The sequence below is a fragment of the Oryzias latipes genome, chromosome 3, assembly GCF_053564925.1.
Source record: "Oryzias latipes strain Hd-rR chromosome 3, Olatipes_Hd-rR_3.1".
Lineage (NCBI taxonomy): Eukaryota > Metazoa > Chordata > Actinopteri > Beloniformes > Adrianichthyidae > Oryzias > Oryzias latipes.
In genome coordinates this window covers 20,837,951-20,863,198 of record NC_136239.1, presented here as the reverse complement: position 1 = coordinate 20,863,198, position 25,248 = coordinate 20,837,951, and the positions used below count along the sequence as shown (strand labels likewise).

At 38.4% G+C, this 25,248-nt stretch overlaps 1 protein-coding gene across 1 annotated transcript in view; it reads left to right on the top strand.

Moving 5' to 3' along the window:
- LOC101171316 (ephrin type-A receptor 6) overlaps positions 1-25,248 on the top strand; it is a 55,300-nt gene that overhangs the window by 6,280 nt on the left and 23,772 nt on the right. Inside the window, exons 2-6 of the mRNA XM_020713193.3 lie at positions 6,405-6,469; positions 20,589-20,717; positions 21,004-21,153; positions 21,233-21,394; positions 21,504-21,732. Coding sequence (XP_020568852.1) covers positions 6,405-6,469; positions 20,589-20,717; positions 21,004-21,153; positions 21,233-21,394; positions 21,504-21,732 — 735 coding nt within the window. The remainder of the gene's footprint in view (positions 1-6,404; positions 6,470-20,588; positions 20,718-21,003; positions 21,154-21,232; positions 21,395-21,503; positions 21,733-25,248) is intronic.

Below are 25,248 nucleotides of genomic sequence, written 5' to 3'. Positions count from 1 at the left end.
ATTTCTATTCTTTTGTCTCTTGAATTCCCTCAAACCCCTTTTATTTTGCCCTGAATTTTAGCAATGCTACACATTTCTTCACAATGCTGAGGAAGAGTCCATTTCAAATTAATCAGGCTTTATCCAGAATTTGCTTCGGTTCAAGCTTCAGTTGGGAAACAATACCAGTTTGGCAGATGATCTAAAATTTACCTCTTGTAGTGATGCTTTGCGATAATAAAGCATTTATAGATGGTGGGTAAATGTTAATTCAAAGTCTTAATTAACTGTTTGGTCTACATATGGCCCAGACGAAATTTGCTTGTTCAGTGGTTTGTAACTTTTAGAAGTAAAAGGGCCTGTTTCTTTCTGATCAAAACCTAATATAAGCAGCAAAGTCATATCTAGATACTGCTTTACATTGATTAACATTGTTATTTTTATAATCAATATGAATTATATTTCTTTTTTTAACACAAATATAAACAAAAATATATAAAAAACTAACATTTTCTGAAAATGTGAAACTGTTCTTTACTTTTGACAGAAGTTTGTGTGAGTTCCCTTTAAAATAAAAGACTTCCTGTGCCAAACACAGTCAATCCAGTTCAGCTAATGTACTCAAATGAAAGGTATTGAACAGTGAAAGTCAAAAATGACATTTTCTCTTGTTATACCTTGGGTCTAGTTTAGTGAACTGTCATCCTTTTTCCTACTTACTGCAGTTAACCTGAACATAAACTTAACTTTATTGGTTTATGATCCAGTAAATGTTTGAAAGAATATACCGTAATTTCCGGACTACAAGCCGCTACTTTTTTCCTGCGCTTACAGCCTTGCGGCTTATTCAGTGACGCGGCTAATTTATGGATTTAATTGGCGGCCGCCATGTACGTACTTTCGAACTCAGTGAATAGTTTGAATTCTCTATCTAACACCAAGCACGAGGCATTTTTATTCAACACACCTCTAAGCAGCCAAACAGCATGGACTTGACTTCAGGTCTTAGACACTTCAGTCATGGTTCAACAAAACGAAACACGCATGCCCGGCCGCATCCCAGAATCCTTTGGGGCCATTAGACCCAACGTGCACGTGATCGCCGCTACATTACGATGAAGCTTTCAAGTTAAAAGCAATCGTTAAAAGCAGCGTAAAAAAGTCCACCGTCACCAACGGGTTTGGAAGAGCCGGTTTGCTGCGTGACGGAGAGAACAGCGCATGGAGTGAATTTACACTCCATTTAAGGAAACCGTAAAAGCGGAATTTTGCTTTGAAAAACTCACAGCCTCCGTGTGAGTTGGAGACATCTTCTCCTGCTGATTGAGCTGCGGGGCCGATGGCAGTCTGAAGGCTCCCACACGTAACAACGCATCCGCCCCTCATACACAAAACGTACAGTATTAAGTCCGATTGCTTTGCACAGAAACGACTTGCTCCATCAACCGGCGCAACGGGGACAAAGTGCTCCTCCTTGAAGCTGCCCTGGCCAGAGGTGTCGGAGTAGATAGGAAGGGGAGACAAGGAGCGCGCGGGGCGGGAGCGGAGTGCAGAGGCTTCTGAATTCTGACGCACGCGCCGCACTGAGGCGCGCGTATCGCGCTGAGGCGCGCGCTTTTCAGTCGCCGCTGCTGTATTTTACCGTTGTGTTTTCTAACCAGTCCTGTTACTCCCATAACGCTGCCGCGACACAAGCGGAAGGAGAGCTTTTCCCGTTCACCCCTCCATGCACTGCTGATACTCATTCTTAAACACGTACAACAGTATGGCGAGCCGGGCGTTGGCCCCGCCTTTAGCCCCTAAGACTCATGGGAAATGTGGAATCGCGGATGTAAATTTCCTCATTATAACTGAGGGATGTAATGTTGATTATATGGTTACTGTTTGTAATTTTATGTATGATACCTAGATTGTCAATAAGTAAAAAAAAAATGAAATAAAAACACCATAACTGAGGGACTTGTGAACAGAATAGAGGTCCATGCTGTTTGACAGATGTCAATACACTCAAATACGTGACCCAGAGGCAAAGCTGGCACCACCCACAATGTGCTAATAAATTGCACTCACTCTGGGATGCTGGGCGTGACCTGTCAGGATGACAATATCGGCTAACACATGAGCGGCTTGTACTCTGACGCGGCTTGTGTATGTATAAAAGCAGTCAAACACGTGAATATGGGTGGGTGCGGCTTGTAATCGGGTGCGCTTTGTAGTCCAGAATTTACGGTATATACATATAAACACACACACACATATATATATGTGTGTATATGTATATATATATATATATATATATATAGCAACTCCGCTATGGATAGCTATTAATTAATATTGTGCAGCATAAGAAAAGGTGGGCTTTAAACTCCTCAAATAAACTAAGCAGTCTGAAAAAAATCTGACTTTTTGACCAAAGTTCTGTTTAGTTTTTAAAATCTGTGCATTCTGGAGGAAGCATATAGGGCAAATAAGGCCTTTTGATGTGAGCAGGGATGTACATTAAATCAATGCTAATTTAGAAAGCCTTACTTTTAAAAATGACTGTTTTGTTTTTCTTCAGAGAGCCACAATCGAAAGGCAAAAGAGCCACATGTGGCTCCGAAGTCACAGACCCCAAGCTAGTTTGTGTTTCCTAATTGAAAATATACCATCTTGTTTTTTCACATATCCTTATTATGTACCAAGCAGTGGTGATGGACCTAAAACTGGCTGGTATATCTTAGCAAAAACGTAGTGATGTTGTCATTGTTTTTTTCTTTTAACTGGATAATGTAAAAGCAGATTTACACCCTCAAATGTAAACATTTCTGGTTGTGTTGTACCTTTGGAATAGACATGAATATATATATATAGAATGTATTTCTTTACTTTCTTCAGAGGCAGCCAGAGCATAGCATTAACATACATCTCAAAAGTGCACATGCACACACAAGACAGGGTGATATTGTGCTGCATCTAACAACAATGTACGGAAAAAAAAGAGTACATAACTGAAATAAGACAGAAAAATTACCCCTTATTATTGACATATCTTCCTGGACAATTTTTGAATTAAAGTAAATAAACTGAATATTTCCAAGCTCCAACAGTTATAGTAATGGATTGGATTTATCTGCGCTTTTCAAGACACCCAAAGTGCTTACATTGTGTCCATTATTCATTCACTCCTCATTCATACTTGGTGATGGTTGTAGCCACAGCTGCCCTGGGGCAGACTGACAGAGGCGTGGCTGTCAGTTCACACCTACGGGCCCTCTGACCATCACCGGGATGATTCATGCGCATTCACACACCAGTGGAGCCACACTGGAGGCAAGGAGGGTGAAGTGTCTTGCCCAAGGCACACTGACATTTTGGCTGGTGGGAGCGGGGATCGAACCGGCAACCCTTTGATCATTGGACGACCCACTCAACCACCTGAGCCACTGTCGCCCCAGTTGCAAATGTTATGCCCAAATAAGCATTCAATCAAAAAAAACATTATTCTTGATGGACCACAGGTGCAGCTGTAGACACTGAAAGTTTGGAGAAAAAACAAAGCAACCTAATACACATTGTCATAATAATTATGTACACTCCTACTTATTTGTAAACAGCTATCAAATGATGCACATCAGAACTGTTTTGAACCAAGTTCCAAAGTACCAAAAAATATAAAATACTGTTTTCTTTTTTTTTTACTTTTCTGCAAGTATCTTTTAATGCTGGTGATGCTCACTCATCTGAATTTGCAATCAGCTTTAAATGTCATTTCACTTTTAAACACTTCACTCTATAGATCTGTGGTAGTTCTTGTTTTTTTTTTATCTCTTTGCACCATCTGTCATTCACATTGTTATAATTCTTTCCTCATTGGGGCCAAGTGGCTCAGGTGGGAGAGCAGGTTGTCCAGTAACCGAAGGGTTGGCGGTTCAATGCCTGCTGTCCTGCCAGCTGTTGTCTCCTGAGCGTGGCTCATCTGCAGCTCACTGCTTCCCCAGGGGAGGGGATGGGTCAAATGTGGAGAACAACTTCCCCATTGTGTGATAAATTAAGTAAAATTTATTATTTATTTCATTGTGTTAGGATCCCCTTGTGTGGCAGATGTGACTCAATTGTATCAATTTCTTTCACTTGTTTTACTATTTTTGACAAAAAACAATTTTACCAAAACTCTGCCTCCTGCAGTGGAGTCCTACTGGCCACACATTTAGGATTTAAAGTGAAACAAAGACAATTTCACTTTATTTTCCAAATTGAAACATTTCAATTAGTGTCCTCTTTATGGCAACTGCTGTAGCACATGTACTGTTCTGGACTTCAAATCTGTGTCCTCCCATTGGTACATAGAGTTTTGTTGTTTTGAAAAAAAGTAGATTTATTTTTGTTTTTCCATGCTCAGTCATCACTGAGCCTTTGTGGGGCAAATCTCTCCCAGTCTTACAGGCCACAATGACTGACAACATAAACTGTCATAGATCACTGCGATGAATCTTCAGCTCTATTCACATATCATCCTCATCATTTTTATGCTTCTACTGTGACTTGCCCCAATGTAGAATTACCCCCATTACATCTATGTGTGGTTTTCAGAAAAAAAACTGACAGCTGTGTGATCAAGCAATTTACTGTAAATAGGATGTTCATTAGAAAGTAGCAGCTATGACTCAACCAATTCTGCAATGGTGACTTGCTTTGTGCAAGTACACAGCAATTTACCACTGAACAGTCTTTTTAGGTCTGTGCTGAAAACGAATGATGCAAGTTTGATAAATGTATGTTTCTTTTTCCTACATTTTTTAGCATGACTGCTGAGTGAGAACAGCATTTCTGGCTGTGTTCACTAAGAACTCTTTATGATATGAGAGATTCACAGCATCACCTGAGTGGGAAACATGATATTTTTCTAGCCTAACATTTGTAGACACTTGTTACTAAGTGAGCTGTTTAACAAAAAAATTACAAGATCAAGATTTTTCCTACTTGTTTAAGAGAACACGTTTCAGCGTTAAACCACGGTGATACTCTGTTTGTCTAACAAGCTTAGGTTTCAAAGGGGCAACAACATCGAGTGTTCTCCTGAGGGCTTGTTAGGCCTCATTAACTAACTGGTCGATTTACTGGGACTGAAGCTATAGCTGGTCTCAGAGTATTTGCTCAGCATGTTACTACGTATTGGTTGAACTGTGAGTTTAAACTCAGGCACAGAATAGTCAGATAATGTTCTTCTAAGCTGTTTTTTATTCACTGGGGCAGTAGCATGTTAAAATGTAAACTGGAAGGTAATTGGAAAGTGATCTGAAATAATGGGGTTATGAGGAAGAACACTCAGCTGGATAATTAATACATACCACAAGTTAAAACATGGTCCAGGGTGTGCTTGTCACAGTGAGTGGGTTGACTTTCCCAGCATGGGTTTTGCACCAGCGCTAAAGTAGTCTCTGAGGAGAGTTATACACTGCTGCTCTGTACCCGGGTCTCGTCTCTGGGTTGTCAGGTTGCACAACTAAGGAATGAATGAAAACTAAGGAATGAATGCAGAAATGTTCCAAGAAAAAGTGGGATCCGTCCAAAGTGGGATCGAAGCCATCCTTCCGCATGGAACCGGCCTTCCCCCAAAACGCGCTCCAATTGTCAACAAAACCAACGCAATCATGTGGGCACCATCTAGCTAACCAGCGGTTAAATGATAAAAAGCGGCTGTACATTTCATCACTGACTAGGTTCGGTAGGGGACCAGTGAAAATTACAGTGTCTGATATCGACTTAGCAAGTTTGCACACCGATTCTACGTTTAATTTGAGTACCTCTGATTGTCCCAGTCGGTAGTCGTTCCCGCCTGCGTGAATCCTGACTCGAGGAAACCTAGACTTACTCTGGGCAAGCATCTTAAGGTTTCCCTCAATGTCACCAACTCTGGGCCCTGGATAACACCTACCAGTTGTCGCTGGGAGCTTCAGTTGTCTAACTATAGTACAGCTGATGACCAGAGTTGGCTTAGCTTCCACTGTGCGGAGCCGTGCCTTTAACGGCCGTAGCCTGGCCTCCAAGTCCAAGGTAACACTACACTTGACACACCTAGCACTATCCTCACTAAAGGAAGCAGGATCATCACAGAATATATGGCACATGGGGCAGGAAAGAGGGTGAAAGCAGAAGAGGTAGAAGCCATGCTATGTGCTAAGCTAAGGCTAGTGGTGGTTAAAAACAGTCCTAAAAGCTGACTTTTTACTGGTGACTAAATATTTACAGTTCCATAAGCTTGAAATTGACACTTTGATAACTATTGTGTGCTTTCTTCCTATTTTTTCCCCTTCATTCCTTTTCTTTTAAAAACCAACCCTTTTTTTCCTCGTCTTTGTGCTGTCCCTTCATATTTGATTTTGCTTGTGATTTAAAATTTCTCCCTGCCTTCTTTATGTTTCCCTTTCCATCGCTCTTTTCAGTGGTCCTTTTGGACACAACAGCAGTGCTAGGAGAACTGGACTGGAAAACCTATCCCGTCAATGGGGTGAGTGACATTAAGATGTTAATTCAAGACTATTTACTGACAATTATTGTGGGTTTTTTTTGTGTGTATGTTGTTGTCAAAAAAATAGCTTGCAAAAAAGTTGGTGATATGTGCCTTTGAATAAAACCCCTTAATTTATTTCTTATCCAGCTCTAACACCTAAATGTTCCTAAAACTAACATACAACCTTTTCTTGTAAAATTGGACCCTGGAGCTGGAGTTGACAAGATTTCTTGCACTTACGTCAGAGTCAGGCAGGAGACAAGACCTTTAAGTCCTATTTGGTGCAAGGGAAAAAATAAAAGAAACTGCCAGCAGTAGGTGACACATATGATTTTATAAGTAAACTTTTGTGACAGTGGCTTGGCCAGTGCCCATGTGGGGACTTTCTGAAAGCGAAACTGTCTTATTGTCTTCATTTTTATAATATGTCACAACATTTCATCACTGAATATCATCATGTTTTAAAAAAAAAAGTTGTTTTTGGTCTTAGGGGCTGTGCAATTAACTTCTGAGCAAAAATAAATATATTTTCTAATAATTATTATCTGTTCTATGATCATCAGTTCAGGGCTGCAGACATTTTGGGGGAAACAGTTCAAAGTCTGTAGCAGGAGAAGAGAACCTACACATATATGCTGGCAAAAAGATGGAGCTTTTGAAATTCAATTTAAAATTTCAAAGTAAAAGTCCTGGGTGATCTCACGGCCTACTTTAAAGCAGTTATTATGATTCATATCTGAATATTCTTTACTGACACAATGAAGTACCAAAACCGTTAACACGCCTTCTTGATATCTGTGTGTGCTCGTCCTCTGTTGCGACTAGCATTTGCTGGTGTATTTTTAGGATAGGCACCAAGGTTTTAGATAACCCCAGTTCCTGTCCTGTTTGCATAACATAAAGAACTATCAACCAGCATATCCAAACTTGCAGAACAAACGAAGAAAACTTGTTTCTGTGAAATTTCTCCTAAAACATTTTTTTTAAATATAGTAGGAAATTGTCAGATTTTAGTCCTAAACACCCTCTGCAAATACCAATCACTACAGAGTGTACATACTGTAATTACCTTTTCACCAAATAAAAAAGGCATGCAGATACATAAATAAGAACAGTTTATTTCACACACAAAAGAAAACACATACAATACTGTCAGTATCTTTCTTCAAAACATTTCTCAGAATTAATAAATTATTTATCATGTCTTGTGACTGTCTATGACCAATATATGAAGAGAAAAAAAAGGATTTTACCTGGGTTTAGTATTTTTTAAAGAACCACGATGAAGTTCCACTGCTCTTTTTGCATCATTTTTACATAGCCTTTAGCTGTGCATTTATCCAAAGCATCTCAAAGATTACATTTTGACAACTGGGGAAAATATGAGGTTAGATGTTGTGTTTAAGCACACAATGACTGTTTATCATCCTAACGAGAACTCTGAAATGCTTCAGATAAGCTCTGACCATAGTTGAATAAACACTGCAAATACCAAAGTATGGTGCAGGTGAAGAACAGGGTTCAGGAGGGCTGGAGAAATCGTCTGGAATGGGGAGAGACCACCATCCATGACTTTAAAAGCAAGAGTATGATGGTGATGCTGTGAAGAAAAGGTGGAAAATTTAGCAATTGATTGAGCATGAGGGTGTGATAATGATAGGCACATTGGGTGATTTTTATTTTATTATTTAAGTGGAAACTATTTCAAAGTTGCACACATTAATATTATTACTTGTTTTTTAAACATGCATAGAGCTTACAGAAATGTTTGCAAAATTAATTAGGCAAGCATTTTATTACAACATCTTTAGGGAAAGGTTTTAGATTCCATTTGTACACATTTTAAACTGTGACTAAGAAACCATAAATTAGAGCTGATACATTTATTGTGCCAATATGTGCAATTTGATGCACATATTGGTATGGCTCTATGGTTTTTAATGCAATTATTAAATGTATAATAAGTTCTGTAGAGCATAACCAATAAAAAGTAACAAGATTCTGAGTTATTTAAAGGCAACTCAACACTATTTAAAAAAAACTGGAGCTCCCTCTTGATCGAAAAACCTAAACAGCCTTTATTGCTATGGGACCAACAATGCTATTTGTCACTTTGAAAAGAAAAAAAGCAAAGCATATTGCCATTGACATTCACATAAAATCAATAATTCATCAAAACTGCAGATATTTAATTATGTTTTCATTATACATGCTCTTTTCTGCAAGACAAATTACCTTGTTTCAATCAAAACCTTGTGTTACCTTCACTACAACACTGCCTTTCTGCTTATGTGTGTTTTTGTGTGAGCAATTATATAGTTTTCAAATGTGGGAGTGTGTCTCTTTATTTGTTGTCAAAATTTTAAGGTGAGAATCCATAATTTGTATATGCTAAATAGTCAAGATAGGGACTTGGACTTGAGACTTAAAGTTGAGTCATATATAAAAACTAATTTGCCTCTGAGTCGTGAGCAGGAGCATTGGTGCCCCCCTCCCCCCCCTCCGTTAATGTTAATGAGAACCTTTTGTTCTTGCACTCTCCTGCTAGCTTACAGCCCCTCAGAGCCCAAATCTAAAATTACCGGTATAACAAGAATGGTGAGCAATATTGGAGCTATCCGGCAGTTTTGAGCCGGGTGCCAGTTCAGACGAGCAAAACGAAGATGTACATGGATCTATTTGTCTATGAATGGATGCATCAGAATGTAGTGGAGCAGAGAACTTCAACATAACTGCTACAATCCTTTTACGATGGCATTTTGTTATCTGCTTCTGATTCACGATTCGAAAGAAGGAATACTCAGAAATGTAATTTTAAGCTTAATTTTCTTTTATATATTGTATGTCCTCCATGAGAAAATTGCTACAAGAGCATGTTAAAAACAAAATTTTCATCAGAGTGGGTCTTAAAGGATTTATTTCTAATAAATACATAAAATCACATGTAAAGAAATGGATAAAGATTGAATAACTTAATATTTTAAGTGAACTTTAGTCACTAGCTACAAAGCAGTTATGTAAATGTAAAAACAAACTTCTGTGAGTTCAATTGTGTGAGCTCTAAGACTTGGGAACCAGTTATTTTTCGGAGATTACAACAGCCCTGCAACCATCTAAGCAGCACATCACTGATCAAGTGGATGTATATTTTTTTCTGTCTGTGAAACAGGAGTTTCTTCTGAACTTTCTGACAGTCAACAACAAGAGATGTTTGACAGCCACTGACTAAATCAGTGGCTGTCAAACATCTTTGTCAGGTGCAGAGTGCCTGCAATAGGATGCTGCTGTAAGCAATAAAAAAAGGAGAGGAAAACTTGAAAATATCTCTACAATGGCGTGGGCTTGCAATCATTTGTGCTTTTCAAGTAGTCCAAGTGAGCACAAAAATATAAATGAGTTTTTGGAAAATATGTTAGAAGACACAATAAATTATTCTAAAACCAGAGTAAGCTACATAAAAGAGAATGAAATCAAAGTACTGGTTTTAGTCTAGACAAAGGAAATCACTTGAGACACCCATTATGCTTTTTAAAAAAAATTTAAAGGGCTTATACTACTATACTATTCTTAAGTCCTTTATAGTAAACAATATCCATGTATATGATAACATTTTACCTTTGGCACATAAAAGTAAATATTTGGAAATTAAATATGAGTTATTTCCGTAAGCTATTTTCCTAACCTGAACTAAGACGACTCAATTTCTGAGGCATCGTCTTTCGCTGCTTGTGGGTGCCGCTGTGGGTACCGGATGTTCTCGGGTTGCCGGATGTTCTCGGGGTCCTTCGGGGTCCTTAATGAGTTATATCACTAGAGGAGACATCACGTGGTTCCTCATGGAAGGAGAGCACCGCCATCTTGGTGAGGTCAAGTTTTGAAGACCAAACCACTTTTTATAACATTTAATAAAGAGCTCTGTTTTTACTTTCAATCACTTCATTATATGAAAAAGAAGAATGGCTTGAAATTGCTTAGTTTTGTTCAGAAATACAAACTTCACGAGATTTAGATTTTTCTATGTTCCTTTATTTTATTTTACTTATGTTTTTATTTATTTGTGTGTAATGTTCATTGTTTCTTTTTTTCCCTTCTATTCTTTATTTTCTATGTTAATATGTTATGTTTGGCAATGGTGACTGATCTTCGAAGCAATATTCATTACATTGTTATTGTTCGTTGTTAACGTTAATGTCATTGTTAATGTATGATACCGCAATTGTCAATAAAGTTTTAAAAAGAACTTAGCGACGTTAACTCATTGGTCGTGGCAACTTACAGCCAATCAAATAGTGTGACGTCATCATTGGTCGAAGGACCCCGAAAGACCCCGAGAACATCCGGCAACCCGAGAACATCCGGTACCCACACCGCCCATTTCACGGCATCATCCTTGAGCCACCCTCAGCAGTGTGTCTGCGTCTCGCCCACGAAAGCATACAACATCCAAAGTTTTGCAAAGATGGATGTGCATATTGTGCATATAAAAGTAAAGCATTTTGTCGATTACCGCTAGTTCCACTGAGAAAGTGTGTGTGTGTTAGCCTGCAGGCGGTGCTGGCAGCACAGACTCTTCCTGGAAGGGGCTGTTCTCACTGGTCTACATCACAACATGAGAACCTGCTCGTTTTCATGGATTTAAAAGCTCAAAAAACGGATTTTGCATGGTATAGACCCTTGCTAATTTGATCTCTTTAAAAAAATAATTGCGCGGAGTTTGCAATGATTTTAACAAACCCTATTGCATAAACTGAACTATGCCAGCAACTGTAAGCAAGTCTAAGACTTCCCATTAGTGCAGGCATCATTTTGGTATTACATGATACTTTTTTGTTTGTTTATTTTTTTGGTGAACATTCATTCATTCATTTTTCATTCATTTTCTTGACCGTTTTTCCCTTTCGGGGTCACGGGGCTGCCGGAGCCTATCCGGCCACTTGTGGGCAAAGGCAGGGGACAACCTGGACAGGTTGCCAGTCTGTCGCAGGGTAGAATGTCCACAAACACACACTCATTCACTCTCACACCTAGGGACAATTTAGAGTTGCCAATTGACCTATGAAGCATGTTTTTGACTTGGTGGGGAGAAGCCGGAGACCCCGGAGAGAACCCACGCTTGCACGGGGAGAACATGCAAACTCCACACAAAAATGTCCCCCATTGATGTTGTTTTTTTTTGTTTGTTTTTTTTCCATGTCCCCCAGCCGGGACTTTAACCGGAGGCCTTCTTGCTGTGAGGCAAGAGCGCTAACCACTGCGCCACCATGCATAGTTTTTTTTTGGTGAACATCTACATGTTAATAAATCTAGCAAGAAAATAAATATTTTGTGTCAGATTTAGCTACAAATTATCCATCTATGGCCCACTAGCATATTAACAAAACACACAAACAAAAAAAGAAAAAGAAAGATCATTAAATCTTTAAGTAAAAGTGTCAAAGTGGTTATTTACTTTTTGTAATCTAGAGGTATTGTAGGTTTGTGTCAAAATATAACCATCAATTGTTTGGGAGAAGATTTTATTAAACCAGAGTGAAAATATGCTGTTTGTTTCACTGCAAGTCAATTAAAGGCCAATGACTGTACCAAGACAACTTTTAAGGTCTGGCAAAATTATCGAGAATACGTTTTATTGACATTTAGAGAGATGTCTTTCTGTGAACAACTTCAGACTGTCTAAGATACTTCCAACCTTTTTTGCTGTCTATAAGAGATGGGTGAAAATGTGGAGTTAGATCAGCTGACTTAGATGTCTTGATCAAATTTCCTCAAGGGAGGTAATGCAATATTGTTTGCAATTTTGAAAATGAGTCACAGTTGAATTCTTAGTGAGACTACAGGTGTACTCTTAATGTGAGGGCAGTATAAGTTTAACAAGTCACTGATTACTTTCATGGTAGATCATTTAGAGGCATTTAGAACCGCATCCCTCCAATAGATGATTTCGACTCCTTTACACAAATAATTCAAGCCACCATGTCGCCAGACATGGGGGTGACAGTGGCTCAGGTGGTTGAGCAGGTCATCCAATGATCAAAGGGTTGGCAGTTCGATCCCCGCTCCCACCAGCCAAAATGTCATTGTGTCCTTGGGCAAGACACTTCACCCTCCTTGCCTCCAGTGTGGCTCCACTGGTGTGTGAATGTGCATGAATGATCCCAGTGATGGTCAGAGGGGCCATAGGTGCAAACTGGCAGCCACACCTCTGTCAGTCTGCCCCAGGGCAGCTGTGGCTACAACAGTAGCTTACAATCACCAAGTATGAATGAGAAGTGAATGAATAATGGACACAATGTAAGCGCTTTGAGTGTCTTGAAAAGCACAGATAAATCCAATCCATTATTATTATAAGCTGGACAATAATAGTTCCAATAAATTACAACCAGAATAATTAGTATTGAATATGTCCAGAAAAATACAACCAACTTTGTGTTTTTCAATCCCATTTGCTTTCACAGCTTCACTGAAACAGCAGGCATTTTCAGTAGGATGATTGGTGTGAATTCAAATTGGAATGTTACTGCAATTGTGTAGGTTAAGGTGTTCTGTTGGATCCTCAGAAGTTGTCTCAACAGCTTTTGAGACTAAAGCAAGAACGCTAACAGTTCTATAATTGTTTTCCTTTTCTTTCCATCTTTGTCTGCTTGAGTTATTACAGCTGTTCTTAAGGCACTTTGGGAAGTCACTTATAATACTCAAATTCTTCTCAATAGGTGCTATGGATGGAGTCACTGTGTTTTTTGTTTTTTTTTGTGATTGTAATATTAAGTCCCCAATAGTCTTTGGCTTCAGGGCTTGACAGAGATTATATTATTTATTAACATTTTGAATCATGGACAGTTTTGAAAGACAATTTATTGATAGTTTCCATGGGATGACAGCCACAGAATGTCTATTAGATAACTTGTTAGGATGAACGAGGCTGGACCCAGAAGCAGGACAGAACAGATGGTAAATGAGAAAAAGTCTTTATTTTGTCCCAGTGGTGGTGAAGAGTTCTGGCTTTGACGGCTTGTGGCTTGGACGTCTGAAGGAATGAAGAACGGCTGGTCTGGTAAGGGGTTGCGACGACTGTGAAGCCTTGTGGAGCCTTGCTTTGTGTCCCGATCATGGACAGCAGACGAGAACAATGGTGAGGATGACGCTGGTGGCAATTGAAGGGGCAGAAAAACAGCGGATTAAGTCGCAAAGGGTTTTGGCATTGGCATAGAGCTTAGCATAGGTCAATACTCAACCGCTGAGAGCAGACAGACGGACGTCGGCTGGAGAGTGAAGAGTCCATAAATAGGCTGAAGACTGATGAGGAGAATGGTAACAGGTGGGGCGATGATTCCCCAGTAGGAGTGGGAGGAGACCATAATCCTAACATAACTACATCTATTTTAAATGTCTACTGGACATCTCAGACAACTCTACTTTGTTACTCTGTTATATTTCTACTAATTGTGTTCTGAAAAGCACCTGCATATAGGGGTCTCCCATCTAATCTTGGAATATTTTTAGATTTGTATTAGAGTACAGTACTTTATTTTTTTTACATCTACTATATAAGATAAGCACTGCGATTTTACATCCATCCATTTATCCTCAGAACCTGCTAAATTCCTTTCGAGGTCACAGGGTTGCTGGTGCCAACTCAGCTACTTTTGGGCAAGGCCGGAGGATACCCTGAACAGCTGTGGGAGGGTTGTCTGTTACATCTAAGCGGAAATGTGCAATAGATCATGAATCGATATCTATCAGATGCATAATGCACATCCATAGTTGTCAGCATTTTTAAGAGCCGTGATTCAGATATCTAATAGATGTGTTCGTGGCTAGAAGATAAAAGCTTCGTGTTAGTCACTTGTGAAGCTATCTCCATTACAGACGTTACAAAAATAATCACTGGTTTGCATCTGACATAACATGTTTATAATCTATCCCATTTATTTCGAGTTTTATTTTTACTTTTTGTTAGTTATCTACCCACTAACATGTCTGTTGTTACCCAGATCTGTTTAAATTAATCTTTGCTTGTTTAAGGAGTTCCATAAAAACTTTGCTTTTGCTTTCTTCAGTTAATAAATACCATTTTTATTGCTGTTACTGCAATCATTTCCTGCTATTTCATCCCTGTCTGTTTGTCCTATTTCAATGTCAAATACCTGTTTTCTGCAGAAGGTTTTTAAAATTTCCCAGAAACAATTGTAAAGTTAAGGTCAGACAAGCCTTGTCACCAAATGTTTTGAAATTTTGGACATTAGATTTATCACGGTTTGAAATAACTTTGTTATATGCGCTACGTTTTTATCCCATTTCAGTAAAATTAAATCTACAGAAAATTACTTTTAGTTTTTTTGTGCTTTACTGTCTAGTCAATTGATATTAAATTCATCAACCTGAACCTCTTTAATGTTACATGATTTAGAGACATCAATGAGATGCTAAAAGAAAGTTGTTGGTGGCCTGCAAAACCAAATTACGATAAATGACATTTTAGGGTTTCATATTCTCTCCAATGCATTCCAGATAACACATAATTACTGGAGCCATTGAATGGGTTCAGTGCATTTTTGACACAACCAGCCTTCATAATTCAAAAATAAACTGTTTTATTAGAGTTTCCAAACTGAGTCAATAGCAAGTATGTGAGATTTTTTTCTTTCTTTTTTTTACGCTATAAAGAGATTGAGCTGGAAACTTCTTTTCATTTGTTTTCTCTGCTCAGAACCATGTTATATCCCAAGGGAGCAATTTTCAGGATCCAGGAACACAGTGACAAATTTTGGCTTGTTTGTATGCATAATGTAAGACAAAATAATTAATGCTGATCAGCAAACAGAAAGCAGTTTTCTTTTTTTTTTTCAGTTTCTTTTTCAAGCTCTCCTAAGTAGGGCAATACATGAAAAATCTACTTTCCTTGTGTTGAAAATATTTACTTTCTGCCTTGTTTGTAAATCCTGGTTTAGGAATTGACTTTAGTGTTCTCTGCAGGGGGTTTTCTTTCAAACGTTACTTTTTTTCAATTAAAAAGAACCTTCTAAGTCACATGGGGAAGTCCCAAAAAAGCTGTGACCTTTAAAAGCCATACATGGCTTTTAGTTTGTGTGAATTTTTTATTTATAGCCATTCAAACAGGAGGTATATGTAGGAAAGAAGTATGATGGTAAACAAATATATGAAATATATCAAGATAAGCTTGATGTAGTTTTTAAAGACACTGTATCGTGACTAACAATAGATGGGTTTATTTTGATGGACAGTATGGGAATTTTTTCTTTTTTAAAGGACCAATTTTTGGTATCGTCTCTTGCCTAATTTGGAAAGCAAATGACCATCTGATGGTCATAAACAACAGACTCCAAAATCTCGCAAAACAAATCAAGAAATGTTCTATTCCTTTGTGAGTTGAAGCCTTGAAAATTTTTAAATATGTCTCAATATATGTACACTCATTAATCACTATATCAGGCACACCTGTCCAACTGCTCGTTAACACAAATTTCTAAACAGCCAATCACATAGCAGTAGCTGAATGCATTTAGACATGTAGACATGAGTAAATTTAATCTGTTGATGTTCAAACCGAGCATCAGAATGGAGAAGAAAGGTGAATGAAGTGACTTTAAACGTTGCATGGTTGTTGGTCCCAGATGGACTAGTCAGTGTGTGTCAGAGACTGCTGATCTACTGGTATTTTCACTCACAACCATCTCTGGGGTTTACAGAGAATGGTCTGTAAAAGTGAAAATATGCAATTTGCAGCAGTTTTGTGGGTGGAAATAACTTGTTGATACCAGAGGTCAGGGGGTAATGTCCAGACTGGTTTTAGCTGATAGAAAGGCAACAGTAACTCAAATAACCACTTATTCCAACCGAGGTCTGCAGAATAGCGTCTTTGAATGCATAGCACGTCCAACCTTGAGGCAGATGGGCTACAGCAGCAGAAGACCACACTGGGTGCCAGTCCTGTCAGCTATGAACAGGAAGCTGACGCTACAATTCACACAGGCTCATTGACTGGTTTCTTGAACATGACGATGAGTTCCCTGGGCTCAAATGGCCTCCACATTCACCAGATCTCAACCTAACAGACCACCTTTGGGATGTGGTGGAATGGGAGATTGGCATAATGGATGTGGAGCTGCAGCAACTGTGTGATGCTATAATGTCAATATGGACAAAGCTCTTCAAAGAATGTTTTCAGTACCTTGTGGAATCTACACCATGAAGGATTAAGGCAGTTCTGAAGGCAAAAAGGGCTACAACCAAGCACTAGCAAGGTGTACTTAATTAAGTGGCTAGTAAGTGTACAGTACATTTCCTTAAATGAATTTCAAGACCCAAATAAGAAACTTGCACCATTGTCGGTCCTCATGCAACTCCTGTGTGTTTTAGTGAACAAAGAAAGTCTGGTGGAGCAAACGAGCAGACATCAGAAAAAAATGATTTCCAGGATTTATTGAGTTCAATCCCACAGTCAGGTGCATAATGAGAAAAGGAGAAATGGACACAGGGAACACAATACCATATTACAATAGTCAACAAGGTTGGTGTTAAAAAGCAAAGCTGTTGTCTACCAAAAAACAAACAAAAAGAAACTGGCACGGTGTCCATAGTAGTTCTGTGGACCTTTTTGTTAGGATTCAAACTTTAGTTGATGTTAAGCTCATTCATCATTTAACTGTCACCTGTCACAACTCAGAAATTGATCCTATGCTTGAGGAGATTCTAGATTCCTTGTTGTACCCATGTTGATATCTTTGTGATTTGACTCTCTTTCTTGGTCTTGGCCTCACTGATGCCTTTTTTCACTTTACCTTTGACCTCACTTTGGGCCTTGTTGTCAAACCAGAGGGCGGTATTCTTCTCCAAAATAAAAATCACAAAATAACCCACTACAACCAGAGCGTACGGGTTTAATATTTCTGGATGTGTTTTTCTACTGCTATAGAGTGTGTGCAGTTCTTATTGTAGCACAGAATAAATTCCATGAATATATACAGGTCATTATGTTTGAAAATGTCATAGTCCATCCTATTAAAGCAGTTGTGCAGCTGCTGAAAGACATCATCAAGACAAGTCTTGACAGTCTTGGAGTACATGCCATATGTATACATTGAGGGAGGGGCATAAAGTATAGACTGGCCCAGGTATGTCATTTCTGCAAAAACTGAAAACTACAGCATTTGTTCAAGACTGGCATCATCTTCTCCTGTCTATTTCTACAATATGGCAAAATGTAAATGATTGGCAGGCAATTATAAACCCATACATACAGAAACATATATGCTACAATTTCTACATTTAATAGTCTAAATTTACATTACTAATTACCATACCTTGTCCAACATAATTCTAATGGCCTTTGTGCACTGTAGTCAAGGTTAAAATATTGTATCTTAATAATTAATTCACAGCACTGCGGCAGTATTTTCAGTTTCCATGTAGTCCAATGTCTGTGAATGCATTTTTAACAGAGAGAAATTTGATCATAAACACATGATACTGACACATTCTGTACGTTTTTGCTGGTGTGTTTTTTAATGTTTCCCCAATAAATTTTTCTTCGTTCTGAACCATTTTTCTTCTTATTCTTTTTTTCAGCAAAAAAACAGACAGTACAATTTCAAAACAACAACAACAACAACAACAAATGCAACAAAAAAACATAAGAAGAAAGAAAAAAAAAGAAAGAAAAAAAAACCTTGCTTATTTTACTATTACGTGTTTAAGTAGAGGTTGACTTGTCTATATATATTATTGATTATTTCAACATTTTTCTTCTTTTTTAATACATCTTGTTGGGGTGTTAGCTTTCACCAATTGATCAGAAGCTAAAATACTCCCAGGATGGGTCAACAGTCTATAGGATGACAACAAAGAGGTTAAAATGCCATGAAAAAGTATATGTTTCTCATGTAAAAACAAACGAAAAAAAACGTAGCATGAAAATCCATGCATTGAAAAAAATGGAAGCTCCACATTAAAAGAGTTTTTTTATGTAGTGAAGCAGCACTGTTGACACCCACACCACTGCACAGCCTGAATCAATGATGAAATATCAATAATTTATCAGTCAACACTCCCTGATAATACTTGACTTTTCTTTGTTTGCCCTAGCAGAAAAGAAACAAATACAAAGAAAAACACGCCCTTCATATAAGTCATGATAAAGATCTGCAATCACATGTCCAGCTGTGTAACAGCCAGATTCTTTGCAGCAGATCTAATGCCACAGGAGAAGTTCTGTCAATAAATGTTAGGGCTTTTGAAGCTCTGATCACCACACCGTTAAAGTGGAGCAGACAAATGAGAAAGTCTTGCTGATGCAACAGCTTGAAAACATTGGTGAAACTGTGTAGGTGTCTCCTCTGTCATATTTTCTTATGCTTCAGGAGGAGTGAAAGAAGGTTCACGGGTTTATATTCTCATGAAATGGCACTAAAACTAGATCATGTATAGGTGAACCATGAATATGGTTACATGGAAAAAACGTAACTTTCTTACATGACAGGAAAAAAAATCCTACTCTCTTTTGAGTGTCGTGAAATAACATAATTCCAGATTAGCAGGATGCAGTGTGGGGAAAACTAACCTGCAACCTTTTTTTGCTTCAATGGTAATTATAAAAGCAAAAAGTGGCCGAAAGCCTTTTATACGATCTGCCTCATTAATAATCATAGGCAAATGTGACAACACAGGTACTGTGGGAACCCTTTTTATTAGACTAGACAGGAGAACATTAGGTGTGATACTAAAAGCATCTTAAAAAACAGCAACCAAAACCAATTTTTCTGCATTTATGTCAGAAAATATGAGGAAACCGAATTTGGATCTAAGTTGGTTATAAACTTATACACAAAAATATTTATTATAATGATGTATTTTTGAATGCTCTAAGTTTTATTTCTATTTTCAGCATCAGTTTGTATCAGTCCCAGCACATCAGACATCCAACTTTCAACTATTCAACCAGTTCTTTGGCTGGTTTTTGGAGACATGGGATCTTGGTGCCTGGATTTATCTGTCAAACTGAATATTCAATATGATCTTGCTATAGAAAAAATATTTTTGAAAAAGCTGAAAAGGAAACAGGAGAACAAAAGAATTAGTAAAATGATTTGAGAAGAGTGGCTCCTGCATCAGATAAGCCCCTTTTGGATTCGACTACCTACGCCAGCCCAGGTGTGGCCTAGTGCCACAAAGCAAGTACCCACACTCGCCTCAGCACCCACTGGTCTTTAAACTGGTTCCCACCAGGCTGAATGGCATAGACGAAAGATTGAAGTCCCACACACCTTTCTCTCTTTTTTCTGCATCCTTCACTTCTTTACTGCATCTTTCACACACCTTTCTCTCTTCTTTTCTGCATCCTTCACTTCTTTACTGCATCTTTCACACACCTTTCTCTCTTCTTTTTGCATCCTTCACACACCTTACTATCTTCTTTATCTCATCCTTCACACAGCTTTCTCTCTTCTTTTCTGCATCCTTCACACAGCTTTCTCTCTTCTTTTCTGCATCCTTCACACACCTTACTATCTTCTTTACTGCATCCTTCACACACCTTATTATCTTCTTTTCTGCATCCTTCAAACACCTTACTATCTTCTTTACCTCATCCTTCATACTTAAATGCTGTAAAACTTCAGAGAGATTTGAACCTCAAAGGCTGAAACAAAAATATACTAAACAAAATACATGAGCCAGCCTCTTGATGAGTCATTTTCTGATGCCATGTTTGAATCAAAGTACTTTTTTTAGATTGCTGGCAGTTACTAACTGATTATAAACTCCACTCAACCCTTACTTACTTCCACAGCTCACTTTATACTCAGTCCAGCAGCTGAGGGGAGCTGGAAAGTGGGTGCACTGCCCTGCATATTTTGAAGCTCTTGGAACTAGAAGCATTACTCTTGTGGGTAGAATAGAACAAAATTATCAAAATGAGTTTTTAGGTCCCAGAAGTAAGACAGTTCTTAAAATGTTTTTTGAAATTTAAAGATGTTAAACCTAAAAGTGTGTTCTCTCATGGCAGCCTATTATCTGGCAGACACATTTATATTAAATTGAGTTAAGGAGTATAACTTTTTATTTTATTTTATTTTTTTAATCTTCCTATTGCATTTTACAGTGGGATGCCATTACAGAGATGGATGAGCACAACAGACCCATTCACACCTTTCAAGTTTGCCATGTGATGGAACCAAACCAGAACAACTGGCTGAGGTCTGGATGGATCCAGCGACAAGCTGCACAGCGGGTTTGAGCTCTGGAATAACATTTCTCCGATTTATTCTTCTTCATAACTTTTGTAGTGACATGCCGTAAAACACTGTAGATAGTTCTGAGGCATAGTTTCCCAATACGACTTTGTTTTTAATTCCTAAAAACAGTTATTCATTTGTTTAAAAACTTTGTATTATGGTAAATGAAGTTAAACATTTGATGTTTAACTTCATTTTTTCTATTAAATAAAATTTAAAAACAGTTTGAGCTAAATTAAAAAATCTTCAGCTGTGCTTTATTTCATTTATGTTTTGATCCAGGTACATGTGGAGCTGCGTTTCACTCTTCGTGACTGCAACTCCATTCCTTGGGTGTCTGGTACCTGTAAAGAAACCTTCAACCTCTTTTACATGCAGACAGATGAACCTCTTTCTGCAGGAGCACGGTTTCGGCCCACTGACTACACCAAGGTTTTTAGTGAATTTAAAAAAATAAAGAAAACAGGTTTAGTGAGGCTAAATATGTTTTTCGTTTGGTTCTGACTTGAAGGTGGACACCATAGCGGCAGATGAAAGTTTCACGCAGACAGATCTTGGAGACCGTGTCCTTCGCCTCAACACTGAGGTCAGAGAGGTTGGACCAGTGACACAGAAGGGCTTCTACTTAGCGTTTCAAGATGTTGGAGCTTGCATTGCTCTTGTGTCTGTCAAGGTCTGGTAACAGAGTGTGACTTAGGTTTGCATCAATGGAAACCACAAAGAAAGACTTTAAAAAGCTGGTGACGCTTCAAAGTTTTGTGTTTTTTCTTCCATCCCTGAAGGTGTTTTACAAACGCTGCCCTTCGACTTTGAGGAACCTTGCAGCGTTTCCTGACACGGTGCCGCACATGGACTCATCCTCCCTTGTAGAAGTGAGAGGTGCATGTGTGGAGAATGCAGAAGAGAGAGACACACCCAAATTATACTGTGGTGCGGATGGAGACTGGCTGGTACCACTGGGCCGCTGTGTCTGCAGCATTGGCCACGAGGAGATGGATGGCCACTGCCGAGGTGAGAATAAACACTCTTTTTTTGTTGTTGCTTGGTTTTGTGATGGTATATTTTACAATCACAACAAAAAAAAATCAGATGCAGGAAAATTGGATAGAGAAGAGAAAAAAAGAAAGGGAAGACTGTATCCTTCTAACAGATCTCTTGGGCCATCCCTGCGGCCTGCAGGAGTTTGACTTCACTGAACCAATATTCCCTCTTCTCATTCTAAGATCTTGCATCCTTGTCTGATCCTATCCATCCAGATTTCTCTTCATCCCATTTCATCTCTACCTCCCCTCATCATCTTTCTCTTCTCTCCTGCCCGCTTTGTTTATGCTTTACTGAATTCCCTTCCCATCCCTCCATTTATCTCCTTCATATCGCTTTGTCACTGCCTCCCATCACATGCCTTTTCTCTCCCAAGACGATAAACATTAAAAATGGAAAGAAAGATATTTTTCTACAAATAGCTTTTCTAATATTTCACAAAAGTAACTTGTTTTCCTTGACTGTTGCATTTAAATGATAATGCAGTTCTTAAAAAAAGCAAAACTATTGGCACCAGAATCTTTTACATGAACTTTGTCTATAGTTGGTCCCACCTGCTTTACAAAATCACACTATTAGATTAACATTTATTTGGGGAAAACTTCCTTATTTCCAAAACTTTCCAGCCTGCTTTCTTAATTAGCCTGTGGAGATGACTGGGGGGGCTAACTGGCTAATTGCTTTCATTTGTTAGTTTCACAGATAATTTAGCTTGCACCTCTAAAACTACACTGACTGCATATTTTATTATTGCCTTACTCCTGTAATTAAAGCAGGAGCTAAATCATGCCGTGCTCTAAGATTACAGCTTAAAAAGCCCTTTGTGTTACGTTGTGGCTGATGTCTGTGGTGAAATTCAGTTACTACCTCTGTGGAGATGTTTCATAGAACTCAGCAGGCATTAACCATCAATATGTTGTGTAGACATTTATATACTCCTTGTTTGCTTCTTTTCTATATTTTGTCCCCTCATCTTCAATCATTTAAAGTTAAATTATGCACTTATTAGACGAGATTATTAATAGGAGAGCAGCTTAGCAGCAGCTGTCTCTCAGTGTGTGGTACAGTTTGTCTTACATTCACATCGTCCATCTTTAATCCTTTTTGCTTATTGGTTCTTCCTCTTGATTGAGTCAGGAGACCTTGCCAACACCCATCAGGGTCAGTGATGGTCTTCGTTTTGAAATGTTGACCCACTTTGCACTGAGATATTTTTTACATAACTAAAATGAAGAGACATGACACTCGAAGCAGCAGGAAGAAGGTCAGATGATTTTTTATGCAATGCTGATATGTTATTCTAAACTACTCCTCATCCAAATGTATGTATAAAAATTAAAAAAAGGTTTCTCTTTCTTCAAAATTTTTATGTCCACACTTTACTTGGTGATGCTGTGGTTAGCACTGTTGAATTACAAAGAGAGGGTACTGGTTCACATCTGGTTCTGGTTCACATCTTGTGTCTGTGTGTAGTTTGCATGTTCTTCTCGTGCATCTGTGGGCTTGGGCACTGTGGCGTTCTTCCACATTTCAAAAACATGCTACATAGGTTGCTTGGAGACTCTAAATTGTCCCTTGGATATGAATGTGACATCTGTATGGCCTGTGATGGACTTGCAATCTGTCCAGGGTGTACCCCGCCTTTGCCCAAGAGTAGCTGGGTAGGTTCCAGAATTCCAGTGATCCTAAACAGGAATTGGCAGGTTCACACAATGAATTAAATCTAATTGTTTTTGTAAATAATATTAACTTGCACAAATATACAAAGCATCAATGTTTTTGTTTACGCAATTCCAATTCAAATTAGTTCATATTTTTTGGACTCTAATTTACAGGAGCAAAAAAATGCAAAATTAAGAAGAAAAATATAAGTTGCACTTTTTGGGAAAATGTCTTTATATCAAAATACAAAAAACAGGAACAGACATTTCATCTTCAAATGCAAATCCTAATAACAGAATAGATTGGAATAATAGACTGAATATCTGCAGTATTCTTCTTCCTCTTTTGGCTTCTCCCATCAGGGGTCGCCACAGTGAACAAGTCGCATGGTAAACTTGGCAATGTTTACGCCGGATGCCCTTCCTGACGCAACCTTCTCAAACCGGGCTTGGAACCGGCACAGGGGTAGAGAAGGGAACAGGGAGCAGCCCGGAGTCAAACCCTGGTTTCATGGACAGAAGGCGCCGCAAACCAGCACAAGCTAAACCGGCTCCCTGAATATCTGCAGTATTCACTGATGTTTATTTACTTAATGAATTATAGGAGGAACATATGAACAATAATTCAGATGACCATAGCATAAGGAACACGGTAACAAATCAACTCTTTATTTTACTTCAAATCAGTTGTATTCTTAATCCTGTGTCATTTTGGAACTACTCTGCCAAGGCCGGCGTAAGACTGGGCAGTACAACGGCTGGGTAGCTCGGTTGGTAAAGTGAAAGATTACCACTCAGAAAACCAGGGTTTGATCCCTGGAGGGGAATGGACAATGGTAATGGGGCACTAACCATATCAATGGCAATTTTTTAAATTTACACACAAGTTGCACCAGAGAATAAGTCGCTGCCACGGTTAAACTTTGCAAACAAGCGCGACTTGTGCTCCAAAAAATACAAAACTCAACAAACAAACAAAACACTCATGAATTAAAAGGAGATCATTCTGGTAGGTATTTTGGTCAAGGACATAAAACATAATAAATTCTTATTCTGAGGGATCTAATTTTCTTTTTTCCCCTAAGATGTCTCAGATGTTGTTGCCCTGCACCTGGTCACCTAATAACCACTGTATGTGCTTGTCTGCAAGCTCCTTCTAAACTGTTGTTTTTGTATATACTACACTGAGTTTGTAATAAGAAAAGGTAGAGGTGATTTCAAGAGGTTCTTAGATACTAACACTCTTTAGCTGAAATGCTTATGCTGGGCTCTGCTGTTCGTCAAAGAGCGTATTTGTTTATTTACCTTTTTATGTTATGTGGTCGGTATAGTAAAACAGTGTAAGATTGTTTTTTTTTTTTGCTGTAGAATTGAGAATAGTGTATTTTCCCAACTCTAGCTGTGTTTTGTTTTCAGTCACTGTTCTCATTGCTGGCAGTGCACCATGGGTATCCTGCTCTTCTTGTCAAGCCAGAAAAACACATAAAAGAAAAGATTTCTCTGGGTGAAAGTTTTTTTTCTTTTATGTGCTCATTTTTTAATTCTCCTTGAACTTTTGTTTGCAGTGCTAAAATGTGCTTGCTGACAAATGTTTGTCTGGTTTTTTAGCCTCATATGTAGGATAACAGATTAAAAAATAGATATTTTTATTATACGCATAGAAATGGTTGTGTATCTACTATTTCATTTAGTACTGAGCTCACCAAGTACACTCATTAAGTACCAAGCTCCTTCTAATAAAAACTTCTGAATGTCTTTGATTGCCTTAGGATGCTCTTTTTTTCCAAACAACAAATTATGTTTCATACTTGTTGCCAATTAAGTT